Raw genomic sequence first — 22,032 nt, forward strand, 5'->3', positions numbered from 1 at the left:
TTTTCCCAGTGGGACGACAGAGTGACGTCATCATGTCATGCTGTGTCCCGCTGCCCCCTCTACCTTCAGCCACTCTGCCTCCTCTCTCCCTCCCCCCCTTCCTGGTACTGCGGGGCGGGAGCTATGCATCTTCCCCCATCATGGGGGGGCTGGGAGCGATGTGCCTCCTCCCTTGCAGGAGAGAATGGGGCAGGGAGGCTGGCAGCCGTGTGCCACTTGGCCTCCCCCCTCCCTGGTACACTGGGGGTGGGAGCCGCATGCACTCCCCCTCTCCTCACCACCAGCCCTGTCATCCACAGCCTCGGCCTAGACCCCAGACCCCTGAAGATGCATAACCTTTGCCCAAGACTCTGTACCTCCAGCCAGCTCATTCATATCCCCCACCCTGAGACCCTGCAGCCCCAGTCCCCTCACCATCCTGCCAAAACCCTGCACCTCCAGATCCTTCACTCACACCTTCTACTGGGACCCCACACCCCAAGCCTGCTCATGCCTCCTCTCCACATCCATACACCCACTCCCAGAGACGGGGATTGGTGAGTGAACGGGGGCAGAAGAAAGGTATTTTCATCCACTGCCTGCACCAGTCCCTAGCACTGTCTTCACAGCTGTGAGGGCAGTGCTTGTGGGGATGGGCAGCTTGCAGAGACACTGTCTCCCGCCCCCTAAGGAGTGTGGAGACATGTGCCAGCAGCCATCTGCTTGTGGAGCATTGTGGGGCCACATCACATAGGCAGCCTATCTGAGCCCTGCTGCACTGCTGGACTTTTAGAGGTCCAGAGATGGTGATCGACTGGATGAGGCTCCAGGATTGACCAGTCGATCACGATCAATGGGTTGGTGACTACTGGATTAGATGATCACACTGATCTCTTCTGACCTTTAAATTGTATCCATGAGTCTTCAGTGCTGTCAGTCTGGCTCCTTGCATGAAAACTGAGGGTTACTTTTTTAAATCAAGTAAGCAGTTAAATAAGTAGCAGTAAATCAAAATTTAAACAGGTATTAAAAGCATTTAAAAAGAAAAATAAGAAGTACTACAGACAAAAATTCCTCTTTTTTGGAACAACCATATCCAGCATACAAAATGTCTATTAAAGTCCATGGGAATGATACTCATCAAGGTCCAGATCCTCCAAGATATTTCTGCAAGTAACTCTAAGCACCGAAATACCTTTGAGGATTTAGGCCCAAGTACAGGCAGTCCCCGGGTTACGTACAAGATAGGGACTGTAGGTTTGTTCTTAAGTTGAATCTGTATGTAAGTCGGAACTGGTGTCCAGATTCAGCCGCTGCTGAAACTGATCAGTTTCAACAGTGGCTGAATCTGGACGCCAGTTCTGACTTACATACAGATTCAACTTAAGAACCCCAGGCATCCCCAAGTCAGCTGCTGCTGAAACTGATCAGCGGCTGATTCCAGGAAGCCCGGGGCAGGGGCTTCCTTTAGTCAGCCACTGGTCATTTTCAGCAGCTGCTGACTAGGGGACACCTGGGGCAGAGCAGCTGGGGTGCTGCTGGGTTGGTCCAGTGGTACCCAGAGCGGCGCTACGGGACCAACCGGCAGCGCCCCAGCTGCTGTACCACAGGCGTCCGGAGCAAAGCCGCGGAGCACGGGGGCAGCGGGACAGCCCAGACGCGCCGTGGCTATCCTGCTGCCCTCGGGCTCCGTGGCTTTGCTCTGCTTTGCTCCCCGTCCCCCTGGTCTGCAGACCAGGGGGACGGGGAGCAAAGCGGCGGAACACGCGGGCAGCGGGACAGCCCAGACGTGCCGTGGCTATCCTGCTGCCCTCGGGCTCCGCGGCTTTGCTCTGCTCTGCTCCCCGTCCCCCAGGTCTGCAGACCAGGGGGAGGGGGAGCAGAGTAGAGCAGAGCGGCGGAACGCGCGGCCAGCTGACAGCCCAGACGCATCTGGGCTGTCAGCTGGCCGCGTGCTCCGCTCTGCTTCCCCCCCCCCCCATGGTTTGCAGACCAGGAGGAGGGGGAGCAGAGTAGAGCAGAGCGGCGGAACGCGCGGCCAGCTGACAGCCCAGACGCATCTGGGCTGTCAGCTGGCCACGTGCTCCGCTCAGCTCCCCCTCCCCTGCAGATCAGGGGGAGGGGGAGCAGAGCGGAGCACAGCAGAGCGGCGGAACGCGCGGCCAGCTGACAGCCCAGACGCGTCTGGGCTGTCAGCTGGCTGCGCGCTCCGCCGCTCTGCTCTGCTCTGCTCCGCTCTGCTCTGACGGGGGGGGGGGGGGAGCAGAGCGGAGCGCGCGGCCAGCTGACAGCCCAGACGCGTCTGGGCTGTCAGCTGGCCGCGCGTTCCGCCGCCGCTTTGCTTCCTCTCCCTGGTCTGCTCGAGACCAGGGAGAGGAAGTGCCCCGTTCGTAACTGCGGATCCGACATAAGTCGGATCCGCGTAACTCGGGGACTGCCTGTACTCACAAAATCATGCCCTGTAAATATTATCATTTTAATGGAAGACTCTATTTACCACTTCACCTTGCCTACAATTGTTGTGTTAATATGTGTTAAACTTTCACTGTAATGTGAACAACATAGTTTTCAGTATAATGTTTGTGATGTTTTTCCCCCTCTCCTACAGTTGTGTTGGCCAGTTGGACTCAGCTCATATTTTTGTTAAATTTCACTTATATGGTTGCTGTTGAATACAGTCCCATCTCTTGTTGAGAGCAGAGATAACAGTCTGCAGGTTTCTCTGACACCATTGAATTTGGCCACTATCTTTGACTTCACCATGTGTTGCTGTTCTGAGGTCAATAAATGTGATTTTTGTCCTCATCTTAGCACAAGATGTGCTGGGCCTGACCCTCAGCTGGTGTAAATCAGCATAACTCCACTGAAGTCAATGGAGCATTGCCATTTTACTGCAGCTTTGGATCTGGCCCAGTGTCTTCAGAACATACTCGCTGCAGCTGGGGAGTGTAGTGGACAAGAACAATAAACTGTTATACTGCTCTGGCACTAATTTTTCTTAAAAGTTGCGTACACATTAGGCACTTTGTTGTTTTTACCACCTGTAGGTTCAGCCAAAAGAAAGTGAAGAGCACTTTAGAAAAACACAGTGCTGCAAAGTCAGCATAAAGAGAAATCCAAGCAAAACAAATGACCCAATAGTGTCTCAGACATTAAAGAATATTAATAAAAAAAAATCCAGACTCCATCACCACCTGCTGCTCAGTAAGACACTTATGTTTGTTGAGAAAATGTAACGGAAGTGCTATGTCAGAAACAAATTATCAGTTTGATTTTCATTTGTACATTAAGAAATACAGTATTTCCCATTTATGTCTTTAAAAAATGTGAACTTTTCAAAAAAAAAATTAAAATTTGTTGAATTCAGTGATAGGCCTCAGTGGTTCAGGAGTCAATCAAAAAGTACCCCCAAAGAATCACACAGGAGTGTAAATTCATTGTATCATTTACTCTCTCTCTCCTATAATATTCTCACAGCAAAATGACTGACCAAATATTGTTTTATCTATTACAATTGGCTGTTAATAAAAGCACCGTGCTTAGTTAATAGCTTCTTCCGATTAATAATTGACCCGGTGTTTTATTGTCATGTGCTGCAAAGAGCCACAGAAGACCCGTGAAAAGGCACTGGTAGCACATGAGTCTCAGTCTGAGTATCACTGGTTTAATATATTCATAACTAAACAAAGTGCAATGCCCTATGCTCAGAAGGCAAGAAAAATGGACTGGTTGTAGCAAGCATTTCATATTGGTAAATTTCTTAATTTTTATTTTTATACTTTTTTTCTTGCTGGGTATATTTCACATATAGGACCCAATTAGGACTGAGAAACACTAGTATGTTAGGGTATGTCTACACTACCCCGCTAGTTCGAACTAGCGGGGTAATGTATGCATACCGCACTTGCTAATGAAGCCCGGGATTTGAATTTCCCGGGCTTCATTAGCATAAGCGGGGAGCCGCCATTTTTAAATCTCCGCTGCTTCGAACCCCGTGCAGCGCGGCTACACGGGGCTCGAACTAGGTAGTTCGGACTAGTACTACCTTCATACTGTTGCAAGGAATTGTGTTAGGTGTTAAAGCTGATTAATGGATAGTGCCACCCAGGATTTTATGTGCACACCTTTATGTGTTCACCTTTAAAACTCCAACATTGAATGTTCTGTCAGTTAACGTACTGACACATACAGAATGGGAAGCGACTGTCTAGAAAGGAGTACAGCGGAAAGGAATCTAGGGGTTATAGTGGACCACAAGCTGAATATGAGTCAGCAGTGTGATGCTGTTGCAAAGAAAGCAAACATGATTCTGGGATGCATTAGCAGGTGTGTTGTGAGCAAGACACGAGAAGACATCCTTCCACTCTACTCTGCGCTAGTTAGGCCTCAGTTGGAATACTGTGTCCAGTTCTGAGCACCACATTTCAAGAAAGATATGGAGAAATTGAAGAGGGTCCACAGAAGAGCAACAAGAATGATTAAAGGTCTAGAGAACATGACCTATGAAGGAAGGCTGAAAGAATTGGGTTTATTTAGTTTAGAAAAGAGAAGATTGAGGGGGGACATGATAGCCGTTTTCAGGTATCTAAAAGGGTGTCATAAGGAGGAGGGAGAAAACTTGTTCATCTTGGCCTCTGGGGATAGAACAAGAAGCAATGGGCTTAAACTGCAGCAAGGGAGGTTTAGGTTGGACATTAGGAAAAAGTTCCTAACTGTCAAGGTAGTTAAACACTGGAATAAATTGTCCAGGGAGGTTATGGAATCTCCATCTCTGGAGATATTTAAGAGTAGGTTAGATAAATGTCTATAAGGGATAGTCTAGACAGAATTTGGTCCTGCCATGAGGGCAGGGGTCTGGACTCGATGACCTCTTGATGTCCCTTCCAGTCCTAGTATTCTATGATTCTATGACACAGCATAGCTAGCATACTGATGTACGCTGAACATAAACTGGTCTGATCTATGTAGGTTCATAGAGGTTAAGACTAGATGGGACCATTAGCTCATCTAGTTAGATAGTACAGGCCATTTAATCTCACCACTACCCCTGGAATGAGCCTCATAGCTTATATCTCACTAATCATACTTTCCAAGAAAGGACCAGTTTTAATTTGAAGACATCAAGAGATAGAGAAGTCACCACTTCCCTTGGTAATTTGTTCCCTTGTGGTTAAAACTTTGTGCCTAGTTTCTGATTTGAATTTGTTCTGACTTCAGCTTTCTGCCATTGGTTTATGTAAGGCTGCTTAAAGAGCGCCTTCATGCCTAGTATTTTCTCCCCATGAAGTTATTTGTACAAGGTAATCAAGTCACCTGTGTGCTTTCTGATAAACCTAACAGATTGATCTCTTTACATCTATCACTATAAAGCATTTCTCCAGCACCGTAAATGATTTTTGTGTGTCTTTTCTACACCATCTCCAATAGCCCATTATCTGTCTCACCAGTGCTGTGAGCAAAAGTAAAATCATCTCCATACTCATACTTGCTATTCTGTTTATACATCCATGGGTCACATGAACCCTTTTTGCCACAGCATTACAGTGAGTGCTCATGTTGAGTTGCTTATCCAGCAGGAGTGGGCAATAAGTGGCCCATGGGTCAGCCGCAGGGTTAATCCCCGTTGGGACATCACATGCCTTATTTACCTGAGAATCTGCATCATTCCCACAGCTCCCATTGGCTGGGAGTGGCGATGTGTGGCCAGTGGGAGCTGGGAGTGGCCGCACCTGTGAATGCTCAGGTAAATAAAGTGTATGGCGGCTCGCTACAGGCTAATGCTGGCAAACTGTGTCCAGCCTGTGGGCTGCTTATTGCCCACCCTGTTATCCACCGTGACCCTATAACTTCACTGTAGTACATCCAGCTTCATATCATGTTTAGTAATCATGTGTAAACATGGTTAAAAGTAATCGTGACCTTATCATAAATCTACAACTGCAAGACAGTTACTTCTGGAGCTTACGGTCATTTCAAATAAAAGGCTCTATAACAGATTCACAGTTCTATTGTTCGGCCTTTTTGCCCTGCTCTATATTACTCTTGTGACACAAATGGCTTTCCAGGGCTTTCCCATCAGAGGCTGTAGTCTTTTATAAAATCCTGTTTCTGCATATGCTTTGTGTTAGACATTCTTTCTTTTAAATTATATTAAGACAGTATTTGCATTTAAAATTGTTAGCTTTTCAGTTGTGTGGGTGTATTATTTCCTTGTATCGTGTGAGAGCTCTTAGAAGATGCGGGCTCTTCCTACATATTTTTTGAAGAGTGTATATGAAAAAGAGCTCAATAAAATATCTTCCTTGTAAGAATTTTCATCCCTATTAACACGGTACATAAGAAAGCCTGTGTTTTCCGTGGCCATTATGTCTAGTCAGTACTTTTTTTCCTTTCATAATGAAGCCCTATTAGTGATTCCATAGTTCATGTTTCTGATAATGTTCCTGTTAGAAGAGCAGGTTTTTGCTATAACCCCTTTCCTTTCCTCTTGAATTGCTGAGGAAGCGCTTCGATTGGTAAACATGGTCTTTGCTCAGAGGAGACTTTTTCATGGCAGTTTATTTTCTTTATTAAGATTGTATGGAAAAGTTACTGAATGAAAGAATGCATTTATATGAAAAGCTCTGAAAATATAATTCTGGGAGAGATGACAAAGAAGGTTTATAAGCAGTTTGAGAGGATAGTCAATGCTATGAACTCTACTAAACAGATTCTGAAGTAATGGTGAAGCAATGAATTTCCATTATAAGCCACCCCTTAATATTCAGCAAAGTAAGTCTTAATGGAAAATTCAGGGGTTATAAATTAGAGGTTTATAAATTAGGCTAAACACAAAGGTTTGCAAATACTATAATTTCTCTGAGAGGTTAGGAGTAGGGATGTTACATTTTTATTAATTGAATGGTCGATGCAATTTGCCCCAGTTGACTAGTCATTTCTGGTCCCTCCCCCCCCCCACCCCTTGCTGCCTCTTTCTGATAGAGACAGCGAGTGGGGGGAAGGGGAAGAGGGCAGGAATGACTAGTCGACTACTCAACTAGTCGTTCACATTCCTAGTTAGGAGTAACATGGAGCATATTTGCAGAGACCATTACTTTTGTGAGACGTTGATCACAGAATTTATATGCCTGATTGATGTTGTCAGCGTAGCTCACAAGTTCTGTGGAAGACTGGACAGCTGCATGCTTTTGTTCTCTCTATGGCCACGTTGGCTTTCATTAGCTTTCCTGCAAAACACCTCAGAGAAAAAGATCTGCAAACTTCTTTCCCCTAGACCAGTGACTTTCAAACTTTCCAAACTGCTGTATCCCTTTCAGAAATCTTTGGGTTGCTCAGGAGACCAGAATCAGTCCTAATCTGAGAATTCCACCAGGACAGGACAGCAGTCATAGCATCATAGAATGCTAGAACTGGAAGGGACCTTGAGAGGTGATCAAGTCGAATCCCCTGCCCTCATGGCAGGACCAGGCACCATCAGATCATTCCTGATAGATGCCTATATACCCTGCTCTTAAGTATCTCCAGTGATGATTGTTAATGATATAAAGCTGGCCTAGTCAGCTCTTATGCCAACCACCCTGGCATTAAAGAGCTGTTGGAGTGTGGAAGATAGTATATATGCACTGCCAGGTCTCTGTGTGGTCCGTTGAAAGCCACGTGTAAAATAGAGCATTTTAAGAAGCCCAAGGGCAGCTCTAATTTATTCTGGAGAATGGGTTGAAGCTGATTCAGCTTGTGAAACAAAAATGTAACCAGCTCCCTAGCTGATGGCCTCTTTCCCTCCGCACTGCCCATATATCCCCACATAGAGTGGATATTGAGGTAAGAGATCATCCGAATCAAAGTTTATTGGCACTGCACAAAAAATAGAGAAAACAAAGTAAAAGGTAATTGGAAACATGCATCTAGTTGAGTGCTATGAAAAACCAGTTATTACCTATATAATATGTTCTTATAGTTTAGGAATATTACCTATATTATCATTTCCCTCTTATTTGGAACAAGACCTCTCCTTCCATCTAAAAATTGCCTCTTGTAGTCCAAGTGTTTCTTTAATCAAGCTGTCTCTGTTTGTTAGTGAGTCTGCATGTCCAGGATGTTACAAGTATGTCACTGCCAAACATGTGTCTATAGTTCATGGCTCTTGGCAAGTTCCAGTGTCCATTAACATGCATTACATCACCTTAGGCCAAATCTAAGCTAGTAAACACTGTTTGAGTCCATTTAATGTAATTTCTAGATTAGTCTCTATAGCCTATTACAGGTTGAACCACCTGGGCTGGCACCCTTGGGACCTGACTGGGAAGGTCAGTGCACCAGGAGCTCTACTTTTCCTCCTTGGCTGCCCCAGGCTTTGCTCTCCCCATGGGTAGGAGGAGAGGTTTTGCTTTTGCTCTGCCGTTCTGCTGCCATGGGAACAGTGGGGTTGTGAAGGAGACCCTTTCGTGATCTTTTAAAAGTTGACAAAATTACAAACTCGGCTGTCTTCTGTTATTTCCATAATTCTTGACAATTTTGTCGTGAAAATTCCTCCTTCATCAGTTCCAATTTGACACACAAATTTGGATTTCTAGTTTACATGCTAGAAGACAAGGGTGGAATACAATTTTGCATTGTCAGCCACTTTTCAGCTTCCTGTTCTATGCTCAGCCTGACTATGTCTGCACTACCAGGTTATTTCAAAATAAGTTTTTTTGAAATAACTCCCAAAATAACTTTCAAAATAAGCTTATTCCTCTTCACAAGCAGGAATTATTATTTTGAAATAACAAGCCCGTTATTTCGAAATAACAGTCTTGGCAGTGTGGATACTCACCTTGTTGTTTTGAAATATTATTTCAAAATAACTCCCAGTGTAGAGATGCCCCCTGTGATTTTGAAATCAGTCATGCTGACTAAGTAAGGGAAAGGTCCTGTAGCTTTTTTGAATTGTTTTTCATTGTTACCTGTCTGTGATTCCATTTTTGTTGTTAAGTAGGCCAGATTTCCACCGCAACAGCAGTCATCAGACTAATCTGTCTAGTCCCTCTAAAATCTATTAATATTTTAGTTTCTCTATTATGTAAAACGTGTTATTATCCATTATAGCCTTCTCATAATCAGTACAAATTTTAATATACTAATATTTGTTCAATAACATGCATCTAGAGACAGTATTTTCCCAAAAGTTGGAAATGCCAGTCCTTTTAGTTTGGTGAGTGAAGATTTTTTTTTGTTTTTTAAACTCCCACAGTGGTTGCTAACACTTTTGTAGGTGCTGCTTCTTTAACAAGGATTCAACAGTGAACTGAATATTTCAGGTAAACATGTGCATCTGTGTGAAAGATTTAGGGTTCATCTTAGGGTACATCTATACTGCGCACTTATTTCAAAATAAGCTGTTCTAGAATAGTTATTCCAAAATAGCTTATTTCGAAATAGCACGTCTATGCTGCAGGGAAGCATCAAAATTAGTCTGAGGCAGGCTTCCCTAATGTAGATGTGCTATCTCGATTTAGAGACCCAGGAGGTACTGGGGAGGAATAACTTAGATTGGCCCTGGTGAGGGGCTATTTGGAAATAGCAGATGTGGGGCATCCATATACGCCTTATTTCAAAATAGCTATTTCAGAATAGGAGTTATTCCTCATAGAATGAGGTTTGCAGATTTTGGAATAAGCCATCTGTTGTTTCAAAATTATTTTGAAATAATAGAATGACTGTTTAGATGCTCGCATTGTTATTTTGAAATAATATTAGTTATCTCAAAATAAGAGTGCAGTGTAGATGCACCCTTAAGGTTGAAGGTTCTTCATCTTTTTAATTGTCTCAGCAAGTGGCATTAGACCTCTGTCATAATTTTTTCTGGCTGGACTAGAATTAGTATGAAACAGAAACACATTTTTTCCATATATAGATGTTTGTAGCCATTATCGGGTCACGTTTCAAATTCATCCCATAATCTTGCTTTGAAGTCAATGTTAATTCTTTTAGTTCTGCCTTTTAACTTTTCCTCTCTTTACTTGCAATGTCTAGTAGTAGACCTTGTGACTGTAAATCTGTGGGAAGGGATCTGTTGCATTGAATCTGCTAAGCAGTAGTAGTATGAGGACACTGCTAAGGGTCAAGCTTTAGCTGTTTGTCCGCTGAGGGCGGATGTAGGTAAAGGATGGGAAGTTAGGAGAAGTGGGTGACAAAGGCACAGAGTGTCTGGGGTCCTAAGTGGTTTGTGGGATTGAAGGCAATTGGCATAGTCAGTACTAGGACCCAGCAAGGTGTTAAGGCCATTTCACCCTTAACAGCTCAAGAGACGATAGTACTTGCCTAAGCCATGGTGCACTCGGACTTGTCAAGACAAGGGCTGGTGTCCCAGATCTCTGCAGGAACCTATAAAGGGGCAGTATTTGGAGGGCATATCCAGGGGAAAATACTCTACTCGTGTACAGTAGACTTCCAAAAATCCGGCACCTTTGGGATCCAGGGGGTGCCGGATTACTGGGTATGCCGGAGCATCAGGAGGTACTCCGGCTGGAGGGCTGTGACAGGTCTGCCGGGACCCGCACTGGGTGAACCTGCCGCCATTTTGCAAGGAGGCGGGGGAAGCCCCGCGCAGCCACCAGTGACAGCCCAGCTGGAGCTGCAAGCGGCGGCGGCGGACTTGGGGAAGCGGCGGGGCAGAGCAGCTGGGGTGCTGCTGGGTTGGTCCTGCAGCGCCACCCCTCGCCTCGCCTCTTCCCCCTCTCCTCCGCCGTCACTTGCAGCTCCAGGTGGCCTGTAGCAGGCGGCTGTGCGGAGCTTCCCCCACCTCCCTGCAAAACAGTGGCGGGTTTACCCCTTGCTGCTCTGTTCCCCGCTGACCACCCCCCGGCTAGACGCAGTGCGGGTCCTAGCAGACCTGTCACAGGGGTATAATCCCCTGTCCTCCCCTTCTCTTTCCCAGCCAGTGAGCGCACATGGGGCTCACAGGAGCTCCAGTTGTCCGGCTGGCTGGAGCACTTCCGGGTTCCAGTTGGTGCTGGACTATCAGGAGTGCCGGACCACTGGATGCCGGACAATTGGAGTTTTACTGTATTTACATCACTCATTGTACTCCATTGACAGTTATGTTGTTGTCAGAGCTCCCCCGCCTCTCAAAACTGCCTTACTTTTCAAGAGTATATTTTCCAGAGTTTTTTAACTGTATAATCACTATATGATCTTTGCCTATTTGGGAGGTGTCAGTTACAGAAACTGTTTGAATGAAGCCAGTTGTAAGGACTTTGTGAAAGGTATAGAACAGAAATATGATTTAGTATCATGGCTATGCTGGGACAGGTTAGAAAGCAGAACTACTTAATGAATTTCATATTGTGAAGATTGAAGAATATATAGAAGCATATTATCAAATGCCCTGCTCACAATGAATTACAAATGTGTCATCATGTCTTACATTTATTCACCAATGTCACTTCTCCAGTGAAGGGACAGCTGAGGAGAAACAGCAGCAGTCCAGATCAGCTGAGATTGGCTGCTGCTCCCCAGATTTCTCAATGGGTGAAGAGTATTAGAGCAAATCTGGGACTACACTCCAGATTGACGAGACATATATTGGATCTGTTGCTTCTAAAGGGAAGAGAAGGGAAGCATCTAGTGTGTTTCTGAGTAGAGAGAGAAGAAGAAAAGACCCACTTAATTCCAATTCCCAGGGACTTAAGGATCAGCAGAAGCTGAACTGTTTATCCTCTTCTTTAATTGAAATTACAGAGACAAGTTGCCTAGATGAGCTTCAGAAGGCAATAAAGTCCAGTCTATCTGGTTGAACTCTGAACTTCAAGAAATCTGTGCAGTCTATATTCATAAATTCCATGAGCTTAGCCAGTTCAACACCAGACTTCAAAATATCCATACTAGAAAGCTATAAATTTTATTAAAACATACAAGTTACATTAAAGCCTTATGGACTTCTGAGAAGTTCAAATATTCACAGCAAATAATTACAATATTAATTTCCTATTTTTAATAATCCCAATATTAATTTTCCAGAATAAAATGAAAGCCCAGTGCTACAAACTCTTATAATCATGATAGTCTTTATTCACACAAATAGTCTTATTAAAATGAATGAATCTAGTCATGTAAACAAGCATTATCCAGCCCAGTTTGGGTTTGCCAGATATAAACCTCATACTTGGAGTATCTGGGCAAAGTGGTATTTGAATTATGACATTTTCAAGAAAGTCAAAGTAAGTTAGATTTGTCTAACATTAAAATAGTTTTCAAACTCCTGTTTCCAAAATGCCTTTTTTGAGTTACCTCAAAATTTACCAAATCCATAAATAAATAATCTGCTGTCAGGAAACCATGTGGAACATTTTGGGCAGAAATGAGCATATATACAGAAATCAGAAAGTGGTTAAATTGAAATTATAATGAATAGTTGGTTATAAACTATGCAGTTCCATATAATATTATATACAGGCAGCTTATTGAGAATGTGATAATTATTAGTAATTGGAATATAAAACCTAGGAAAGTCCTTTTAAAAAAACTCAAGCTGTTATTAAAATCATACATTTATATAACAGAAAGATTTTAAAAAATCTTGGTGGTTATTTCAGAAATCTAATCTTTCAACCATAGTCTGTAGACCTCCAGTTTCCTATTGTAAACTTCATGTACTGACCTATTTACTGTGACCGTAATCACTTCTTATGAGCAAGAGGCCTAAACATTTCCAGACTGTATCATGTCATGTATTACATCCATGTATGGGACTATACAGCAAACCACATCAGTCAGGGTATGTCTACACAGCAGCGTTATTTTGGAATAATGTCAGTTATTCCGAAATAATGTAATGCGCATCTACACAGCAAGCCCATTATTTTAAAAAAAAATCAAAATAATGGGCTTCTTACTCTGACTTCTATAATCCTCATTGTATGACGAGTAAGGGAAGTTGGGGGAAGAGTGCTCTGTTTCAAAGTAAGTGCTGTGTAGATGTGCCCAAAGTTGAAATAAGCTATTTTGACTTAAGCCACGCAATTGACATAGCTCATTCAAGTTGCATAGCTTATTTCGAATTTAACCCTGCTGTGTAGATGTGCCCTCAGTGACACATTTGCCAGTTTACTGGGTTTTTTTTGTTTGTTTTCATAACTGTATCAAACATTCTTCAGTATTTATTTTGTAAGGGTTGTGGTTTGCATTAACATCATTTTAGTCAATTTCATAATTAAATTTCAGGATGCAGTATCCATCATTAAAGGAATCTTGATTATACTAGTACAAAACTCCTCTGGAATAAACTCTTATAAAAACCACAAACTTAAAATTATTTTGTTTAAAACTGATCAACTCTTTACATTTTCTTTTAAACAGGAATGGGAAATACATAGGATCCTGTGAGAAACAGTGAACTGAAGAAACTTTCCTGAAGCTCAAGGAGCCTATCATTTCCAAGGAAATCTTGACTGGTTTTAAAAATGTTCAGAACTGCAATTAGTATCTTCCCCTAAAATAGTTGTTGAAAGTGAATACATTATTACCAGCATTATATTTCAGACTTTAATCTTAAAGGATCACATTTCCTCAGCATAGTCTGTTGAACAAACAACACAAACGGATGCCATCCAGCACAACAGCTTCAGATGTGGGGCAATAGTTGTATTTACACCAGCATATTTAGTTGACCCTTTTGTTGCCAATTTCAGAGCTGAAAGTCCCAGAAAAATAATCTTTTCTCTGAAATAAATCAGTGCAATTAGTTAAACTGACCTGTGTAAATAATTTTGGGAGAAGCATGCAGGCAAACCAACCATTGAGGTAAATCAAAACTGTTACAAACAACTGAGTGATTTGTAACTTGTCAAGGAACATATGTCACTGAAAAAAACTAGAAATGGCTCATAAAAAATTAAATTGTTCTAGGACTCTCCACCCCCCAATTCCACGCTGTATACTTCATTAATTAATCGGTCAATGCCACCCAGCGAAAATCTGAGCAATCAAGCTGTAGCAAACACACTATGGTTATAGATATCTATACAATGTTGAAATTGGACAAGTTCAAAAGTTCAGCAGCGAGTAGCTGCAAGGACGGGCTGCCGCCACACCCCTTTCTGCTGTCAGCATGTGAGAAGAGTCCACGGTTGGAAATAAGGCGGAAATTGACCATGTGCCAAGAAGGAGAGTTGAGCAAGAAAAATTCACAGTAACGTTCAACCTTAAACCACTAAGAAAAAAAAAGTAAAAAGGGAGGGGGGGGGTGAAGAGGAGGCTGACTGTGCCGCGGAGCTGGGAGTGGTTTTTTTATTGGGGTGGGGGGGAGATCAGCCAGGTCCAACCTCTACTAGAGCCATGGAGAGCCCGGTCCTATCCTGTGTCATTTACCCAGGTGATGGGAATATGGGTGAGGCAAAAAAGACCTGCCCCACGCGGCTCTGCGGAGAGGCGGAGCAGCAGCCGGGGGTCCCTGGAAAAGCTCCGGGGGAAGCGGAGAGCAGCAACGGCAGCCAGCAGCCCCCCGGCTCCGGGGAAGGGAGCGCGGCAGCGGAGGAAGAGGAAAACGGGGGTGGGGAAAGCGCCGCGCTGCAGTTGCAAGCTCCCTGCGGTTTCAGCTCCTCCTTGTGCTTCAGCTCGCCCGGGGGGGACAAAGCCCCGCAGCAGGATCCCGGAGCCGCCTCCCCCTGCAGCCGGGTAGTGCAGAGCCAGTGGGAGATTAACAACGCGACGGCCGAGGAGGGGGAGGCGGGAGGAGGCGGCGACATCGCCCGGCCGCCGCCTGGCACTTACTGCCCCCAGGCTGGAGCGCAGCCCAGGAGCCCGCCGCCGCTCTCGGAGGAGCCGGACCTGGTGATCGAAGTGTCCGGCCGGCACATCCGCGCCCACAAGTCGGTGCTGGCGGCCAAGAGCGACTATTTCCGCGCGCGCTCGTCGCGAGATATCCTGCGGGTGAAGGGGGTGAGCTACGGGGCGCTGCGCCTGCTCATCGACTACGTCTACACGGCCCGCATGGGCGAGGTGCGCCACGACAACCTGGCCGAGGTGGTGAGCGGCGCCCGCGTGCTGCAGATGCCCTGCGCCCTGCACTGCGCGGCCGAGGCCATGCGCGCCCAGCTGCGCCTCGACAACTGCTACCAGCTGCTGTGCCTGGCCAAGAAGCAGCGGCTGGCGGAGCTGCGGGAGGCCGCCTACCGCTTCATGAGCGACCACTACCTGCAGGTGCTGCGGGAGCCCGCGGTCTACGGCCGCCTGAGCGGCGCCGAGCGGGACCTCATCCTGCAGCGCCGCCTGGAGGCCGGCAAGCGCTGCCTGCTGGTGGCCGAGGTCAGCGACGCCTTCGAGAGGCTGAGCGCGGGCAGCAGCCGGCCGCAGAGCCGGGAGAGCAGCCGGCCGCAGAGCCCCTCCTCCGTGGTGTCGCTGGAGGAGAGCAGCTACCTGATCTACTGCTACCAAGAGGCGGCCAAGGAGTGGAGGGTGCTGACCCGTCTGCCGGAAGAGGCCAATGCCAAGGGCTGTGCCATGTGCGTCCTCTACAACTATCTCTTCTTGGCTGGAGGCATCACGTCATCATCGGGGGAGCAGCGCGCCCGTCTCTCCGACAAGGTGTTCTGCTACAACCCGCTCACTGACACATGGAGCCAGGTGCGGCCATTGGGCCAGCCCCGCTCACAGCTCAAGCTGCTGGCCCTGGACGGCTACCTTTATGCTGTCGGGGGCGAGTGCCTCTTCACGGTGGAGAGGTACGACCCGCGGGCTGACCGCTGGAGCTCAGTGGCCCCACTGCCCAAGGGTGCCTTCGCTGTGGCACATGAAGCCACTACCTGCAATGGGGAGATCTATGTGTCGGGTGGCTCCCTCTTCTACCGCCTGCTCAAGTACGACCCTCGGCGGGACGAGTGGCAAGAATGCCCCTACAACAGCAGCCGTCGCCGCTCTGCCGACATGGTGGCCTTCAAGAGCTTCATCTACCGCTTTGACCTGAACAGTGGACGTGGCGAGCAGGGCCAGGCTGGTGGGGTCGAGGTCTTCCGCTACAACACTGTGGCCAAGCGCTGGAGCCAGTGTGCCTCTTTGCGGCCCAGCGGCAACCCCCTGCAGCCCTTCCGCTGCGCCGCACTGGGCAGCACCATCTACTGTGTTAACCGGGCTGGCTCTTTGCGCTTCAACCTAGCCCAGGATGGCGAGGTGGAAGCTGATGGAGGACTGCCAGGTAGCTTCGATGCAGAGCTGCTCAAGGCCCCCTTTGAGGCCAAAGGTGTCCTCCTGCCTTTTGTGCTCACTCTACCAGAGAAGCCTGACAAAGCTGGAGAGCCAGACAGCCCCCTTGTGCTGTGAGTGGACTTGGTGTGGGGGGCAGCCAGCTCAACTGTGGGTAGGGGCTGTGTTCAGTTCCAGTGGGGCATCTCCATCAGCTGGTCTAGGGCCCCTTCATCATTGCATGGCACACATCCAGCCAGAGGCCTACACCACTCCATAGGTGGGAGCTGGGCCTGCTTTTATCTGAGCAGCCTGCTCCACAGTTACAGCCCCAGACTAGGGGCACCTTCAAAAGGTATGCATGCATTAGCCAGCTGAGGTGCCCCTCTTGAAATGTTGATATAGAGCCACTGCTGGTTATAACCACTCTAATCTTTACTGTGCTTCATGTGGGAAGAATTCACTCCTTGGCACTGGTTAGCAGCCAAGCAAATTAAAGAAAAGTTGCTAAAATAGGATAATCTTTGGGATAATGTGAGCCAGTTCCCAATCTGGAAAAGAACTTTTGCCCTGGAGTTATATAAATCCCTGATAACAGAGGTTTGTAATGGAATATTTAATAGTGTTGCTCTTGTACATATACACGAGGAGCTGCTGCTTCTGCCATTCATTTTCTTCTCTCTTCTGGATATCGGTTGTGAATGCTGCTGGCTACATAATTTAAAAGAATTCAGTTTACTTTTGATGCTAAACTTAACAGTTCATATGTTAGAAAAGTGTAAGGAGATCATCTGAATTTCATCCTTTCGGTTTTGGTTCAATAGACTCTTTAAAGAAGACATAGCACTGCTGCCCCAAGAATTTGCAACCACAACGAATGATTTAACAGAGACCAGCTTTAAAGTATTTAAGCATTTAAATTTTAAATGCCTGCCACATGTTCATATTTGGAACACAGGGGGAAAGTCAATTTACCATAGTACAGCAGAATTGAAGTTTTCATACACTCCATGGCTGAAAGAAGTGAAACTTTGTGGAAAAGACAATGCTCTACTTTTTTATGAGAAGTTTTAAATTATACTAAACAGGAAGCAAAACTGTTCAGTTCATGACAGATTGACATGACTGTGGGTACCACTAAGTTTTAGGGAAAACATTTTGTAGTTTACTGTTCTTTAAGTGCAAATCAATGAAAATCAGTGAACCTAAACCAAATGTGAATTCTTTGAAACTGGCTTCATTCCGTTTACATATTTCATTTTATGTCCAGTAGCTTGTGGTAAGGGACTATTCCAGCATAGAAAAGGCTCTCACAGGAGAACAAGAAAAAGAGTTTGCTACACAGGCTGATTATACTCATGTATTAGAATGATGGTGACATTTCCTTATCTTTTAATTGAGAGAATGATCTATTTATTTCAGGTAGATGAATGTCATAATTAATAACTTACTGATGAATTATAGTTCATACTGATGCCACATACTTTTGTTTGGATTCTGAATCTTTAGAGAACAATTGTTTATGGAGCAGCATATAAAGAGGAGAAAATTGATATCATGGGATGCTGAAGCAGACTTTTTGTCATGTTATTCAGAAAAAAAGAGCAAACCTTCTGGACAAGCATGTTGTATTAAAAAAGTGCACTTGCATTTATTTCATATATTTTATATGTAGACATCCAACAAAAGGATACAGAAAATTTGTTTAAATTAATAAGAAACCATTTTCTAAAAATAAATGCGGTGTTTTTGCTATTGCTAATTCAGTCTGGAATTGTCACTTGATTATGGAAAAGAATTGTTTATAAGTATTCATTCTAGAAAGACATCACATCAAAGAACTGCAGTAGAAGAATCTTTATGTTTTATTAAAATACCTTATTGAGCAGGGTCCTAACAGTAAAATTCTTATATCTTATTGCTACTTCTAAAAAAAGTAGTAGATTCTACTATAAGACATAATTTTGGCAGACAGAATCCAGGGAGTTCATGGTTTGTTTGATGTTTTACACAGTTGATCTGATTCCACACTATTTAGAAACTAGTGATGCAATCATGAATTTTTAGTCAAATAATCTCTTCCCCAGTGAATTCAGTGGATGTTTTGAGTGAACAAGGATTGTAGGACTGGACTATTTACATTTTAGCTTGACCAGAATGCTAGTTGGTTGAATGGATTAGAATTTGTGTTGTGTATACATGCAGATATTAGATATTGATCTTTTACTTGCTGATACACTTAAAGATTGGTTAATTCTTCAGCTCAACAAATAAGATTTTGCATTTTGCTCCTAAATATATACTGCCGTCTAATTATAAGAAAAGCTTTGAGGTTAAAGAAAAAATGATTTATGTACATTAGAATTATTTTTCATATGCACAGGTAATGCTTCAGTTCCTGTAAATGCAAACACTTCTGCACATGCTTAACGCTAAGTAGGGTGCAAGTATATGCTAGATAGGGCCTGAACCAGTACAAGAACCAGATGCACATATTGAAATGTTCATTTTATCTCATACTACAATTATACAATTGTTTATGCATTTGAATACCTTATCTAGGACAGTATTTATACTACATTTCTAGTGAGGAAGCTAATAAGGTGTGTAATTTTTTCCCTTTTGCATTTTAATTTAGTGATATTTCATGAAAATGCTGCCTGGTTAGTTTTGGGTAATTACTGTGACCTTAAATTTATGAAAATATTCCACAAACATCCAACCAAGGTTTGAAATGTACCTTATATCATAGCACGTGCGCGCGCGCGCACACACACACACACACAAATCAATAGTGCTACAGACACCATGAAGACATTTTTACTATTTCATTCAAACAGGGAATGATAGTATTAGGCCAAAGTGTGCATTCACCATTTACCCTGGCAAAATGAGAGCAGAATCTGGTCTTAATGAGTAGAATTTCTTTTATACCTTATTTGCATAATCACAGCCAGATGATTGATTTTTTTTTTTTTTTTGTAACAAAGACATTTCTGTCTGGTTTCCGGTTCTCTGTCCCTTGTTTCCTAAGGAAGCATGCTGTGATGTTTTCCTTCCAATATATCTTCAGAACTAAATTATTATGAATGTACCAAATTAAATGAAAATACAAGCCTTACTCGCAAAGTTATCAACAGATGGAAATCTACTAAATAATGACATGAGAAAGAACCTTAAATCCTACAGCACAGTTTATAAAACTCTTTATATCTTGAAACCAACTCAAAGGAATAATTGTCAAAAGAATAACCCTGTTTGCTCAACATATGAACTGCTAAAGCTAAACAATACTGAAACATCGCTCATCATACCTGTTCAATGAATAAAAACTGTTGTGCAGTAAGCTAATGTGAATTCCATACACAGTGAAATTCTTTGTAAATAAATAGCTGATGGGATTTCAACTGCTAAAAGAATAAATGATACACATGAAAGCTGTACATCTCCTGTGCTGTTTGGTTAGGTATCAAAGTAGTTGCTCTCAGTACCTTTGGATATCCGTTGTTCATCAGTAGCTTATTGCCTTTCATTCTTTACAACATTGATAGCAGTGACTGCTCCACAGATTCTTTGCAGTTTACAAGCATAGAGCTTAAACTGGGCACTGGGTTGATTTGCTTTGTGTCTGTATAGTGACACCTAGCATTTGTTACTTGAATGAACACCAGAAGTTGGATAGCGAGTTATTTCTTTCTTAGGTTGAGATTCTCTCAATGACATGATTTTGGTACAGTTATAAAAGCATAAGAAAAGAGGAGAAATTCTTACTTATATTCTATTCTAATGGTACCATGAAAGTAACTATATGAGTCCCTTAATTAATCTGTCTTTAAGGGGTAATATCCTGCCTTTTATCTGTGCACTGAACTCACAGTACATTGAAAGGTCATTTATGTGTGGTATGATAGCAAAATGTAGCCCTAAATTTCTAAGAACATAATTTTTTAAATTTAAGGGTGTGCAGATCCTGTTGCATTATAACCAAAGGCAGGAGGCTAGGATAGCACGTACGTCTAGAGGGACCAAATTCTGCTTTCAGTCAAATCAGTGTACATGTAGAATAATTCCACAAATTTATACCAGTATGACTAAGAACAAAATTTAGCCCACAGACTTTTTGGGTCATATTCTGCACTCAGAAAACATCTCAGTCCCACTGATGTCACATCATTCCTTCTGGCTTAAGGAACGTATCTTACTAAGAGCTGCTAGAGTAAATCGATCAGACTCGGGAATCAGTATTTTGTTTTGTATTTTAGAGGTGCGCTCAGCTTCATAAGTTACCAGCATTTATACAGCAAGTAGAGGCAGAGACAAATGCACATTTTCTCCTATTTCATTTTAACTACCATTTATTTAGCCAAAGCAAACAAAATAATGAGGGGGGAAGGATAATGGGGGAACCAAAAGTAGTATTTTAGCCATTGCGGAATACATGGCCAATCTTCTTAAAATATTTTAGTAAATACATTCTCCTACTTCTATTTTTCCATAACTGGAGCACATTTCAAACAAATGCAGTATTTTTCGGTGAGCTAATTTATTGCAGCAACCTCATGCTTTGCTCTTTAAGTGTTTGTTAGTGGTGAATAAACCCTTGACAAATTTGTGAAACTATAAACTGACCACATTGATACTGTAATTTATCACAGACTAACTAGTGCAGATGCTTCAGACACTGTGCACAATTCAGGTGGATTACATTTGTAACTGATGTATTTATTAACAGTTCAATTTTAAATATCTAGGCAAAATCACTGTAAAGCTTTTTATGTTCTCCAACTTAAGCTGTAATGGAATAAATACATGCAAAAGCTCCCTTCAGGGCAGTGCGAGTAGTCTGTGTCCTTTATTTATTCTTTATTAAATTTATTTATTTTATAAACAATAATCTATATTGTTTACAATCAGTAAACAGAGTTGGCAGCATTCTTAACATACAGCATTCTTAACATTAGAAGTAGTCTGTGCATATATTTTAATGGCATTCATGATTGTGTTATAAAAAATCTGAAAAAAATTCACTGTGCTTTGAAAACAGTTGCCAGTCCATCTGAAAGATGACATTACCTTTTTGTAATTTGTAGCATGACAAGACCGAAATCCACTTTACTTCTAAAAAGGCCTGTTAATTGGCTGCTGTGTATGGTGCAATGGTGCTAGCTTAGAAAGGTGATATTATCCCCAAACCTGGAGACAAATTGTGGTTAATTCCCACTTCCGGAAGCTTCCATAAAGAAAGTAACATTAATGTATCTAAGGTTACAGGTAAGGTTGTCTGAGCATATTCTGGATATGTCAGACTCATGATACTTGGCAAATCTAAGGGTGACAGGGGGCCTAATTCTCCACTTACACCAGCTTGACTTCAGTGGAGTCACTGATTAGCACCAATGTAGAACCAATCAAGCCCATAGTACAAATGTACTACATGGCCTCCAGCTACTGGTTTTCTTATGAATAAATTGGGAGTCCACTTCATTTGAATCTAAGCCAGCCAGAGTGAAAGAAATGTAGGGAGCTAAACTCATAGGCAAGATGAGATGGACTCAAATTTGGTGTACATCTAACTTTTTCCTCATCTGTCCATTAGGATAGCTTATACCAGTTTATATTCCCTTACATTTATTCTGCTGTCATTTTCTCTGGTGTAAATCTGAAATACTTAATGGACCTCACACCTACCTTAGCATTAAGCAGTTTGCCCTTTCCCTTACTCCTGACACCTCACCACTGAATTGGGCCCACTGTTTACAGCTATGTTTAGTTGGGTGTAACTCTCAGGCTGGAAGAGAAACATGTAGAAAGAAAAGGACCTAACTGGATTGGTAAGAATATATACTAGGAGATGTGTGCATATGACTCACATTGAGTTTAGTGGAAATTGGGTAC

The 22,032-nt window shown here is 43.5% G+C and overlaps 1 protein-coding gene across 2 annotated transcripts in view; it reads left to right on the forward strand.

Annotated features, from left to right (window-relative positions):
* KBTBD11 (kelch repeat and BTB domain containing 11) overlaps positions 1-20,244 on the forward strand; it is a 32,583-nt gene extending 12,339 nt beyond the window's left edge. For both annotated transcript variants that reach the window (XM_089777079.1, XM_089777078.1), the window contains one exon: positions 13,318-20,244. In XM_089777079.1, coding sequence (XP_089633205.1) covers positions 14,296-16,275 — 1,980 coding nt within the window. In that variant the 5' untranslated portion in view covers positions 13,318-14,295 and the 3' untranslated portion in view covers positions 16,276-20,244. The remainder of the gene's footprint in view (positions 1-13,317) is intronic.
* Positions 20,245-22,032: the final 1,788 nt, after the last annotated feature.

Source organism: Pelodiscus sinensis, chromosome 3, assembly GCF_052426305.1.
Source record: "Pelodiscus sinensis isolate ZL-2025 chromosome 3, ASM5242630v1, whole genome shotgun sequence".
Classification (NCBI taxonomy): Eukaryota; Metazoa; Chordata; order Testudines; family Trionychidae; genus Pelodiscus; species Pelodiscus sinensis.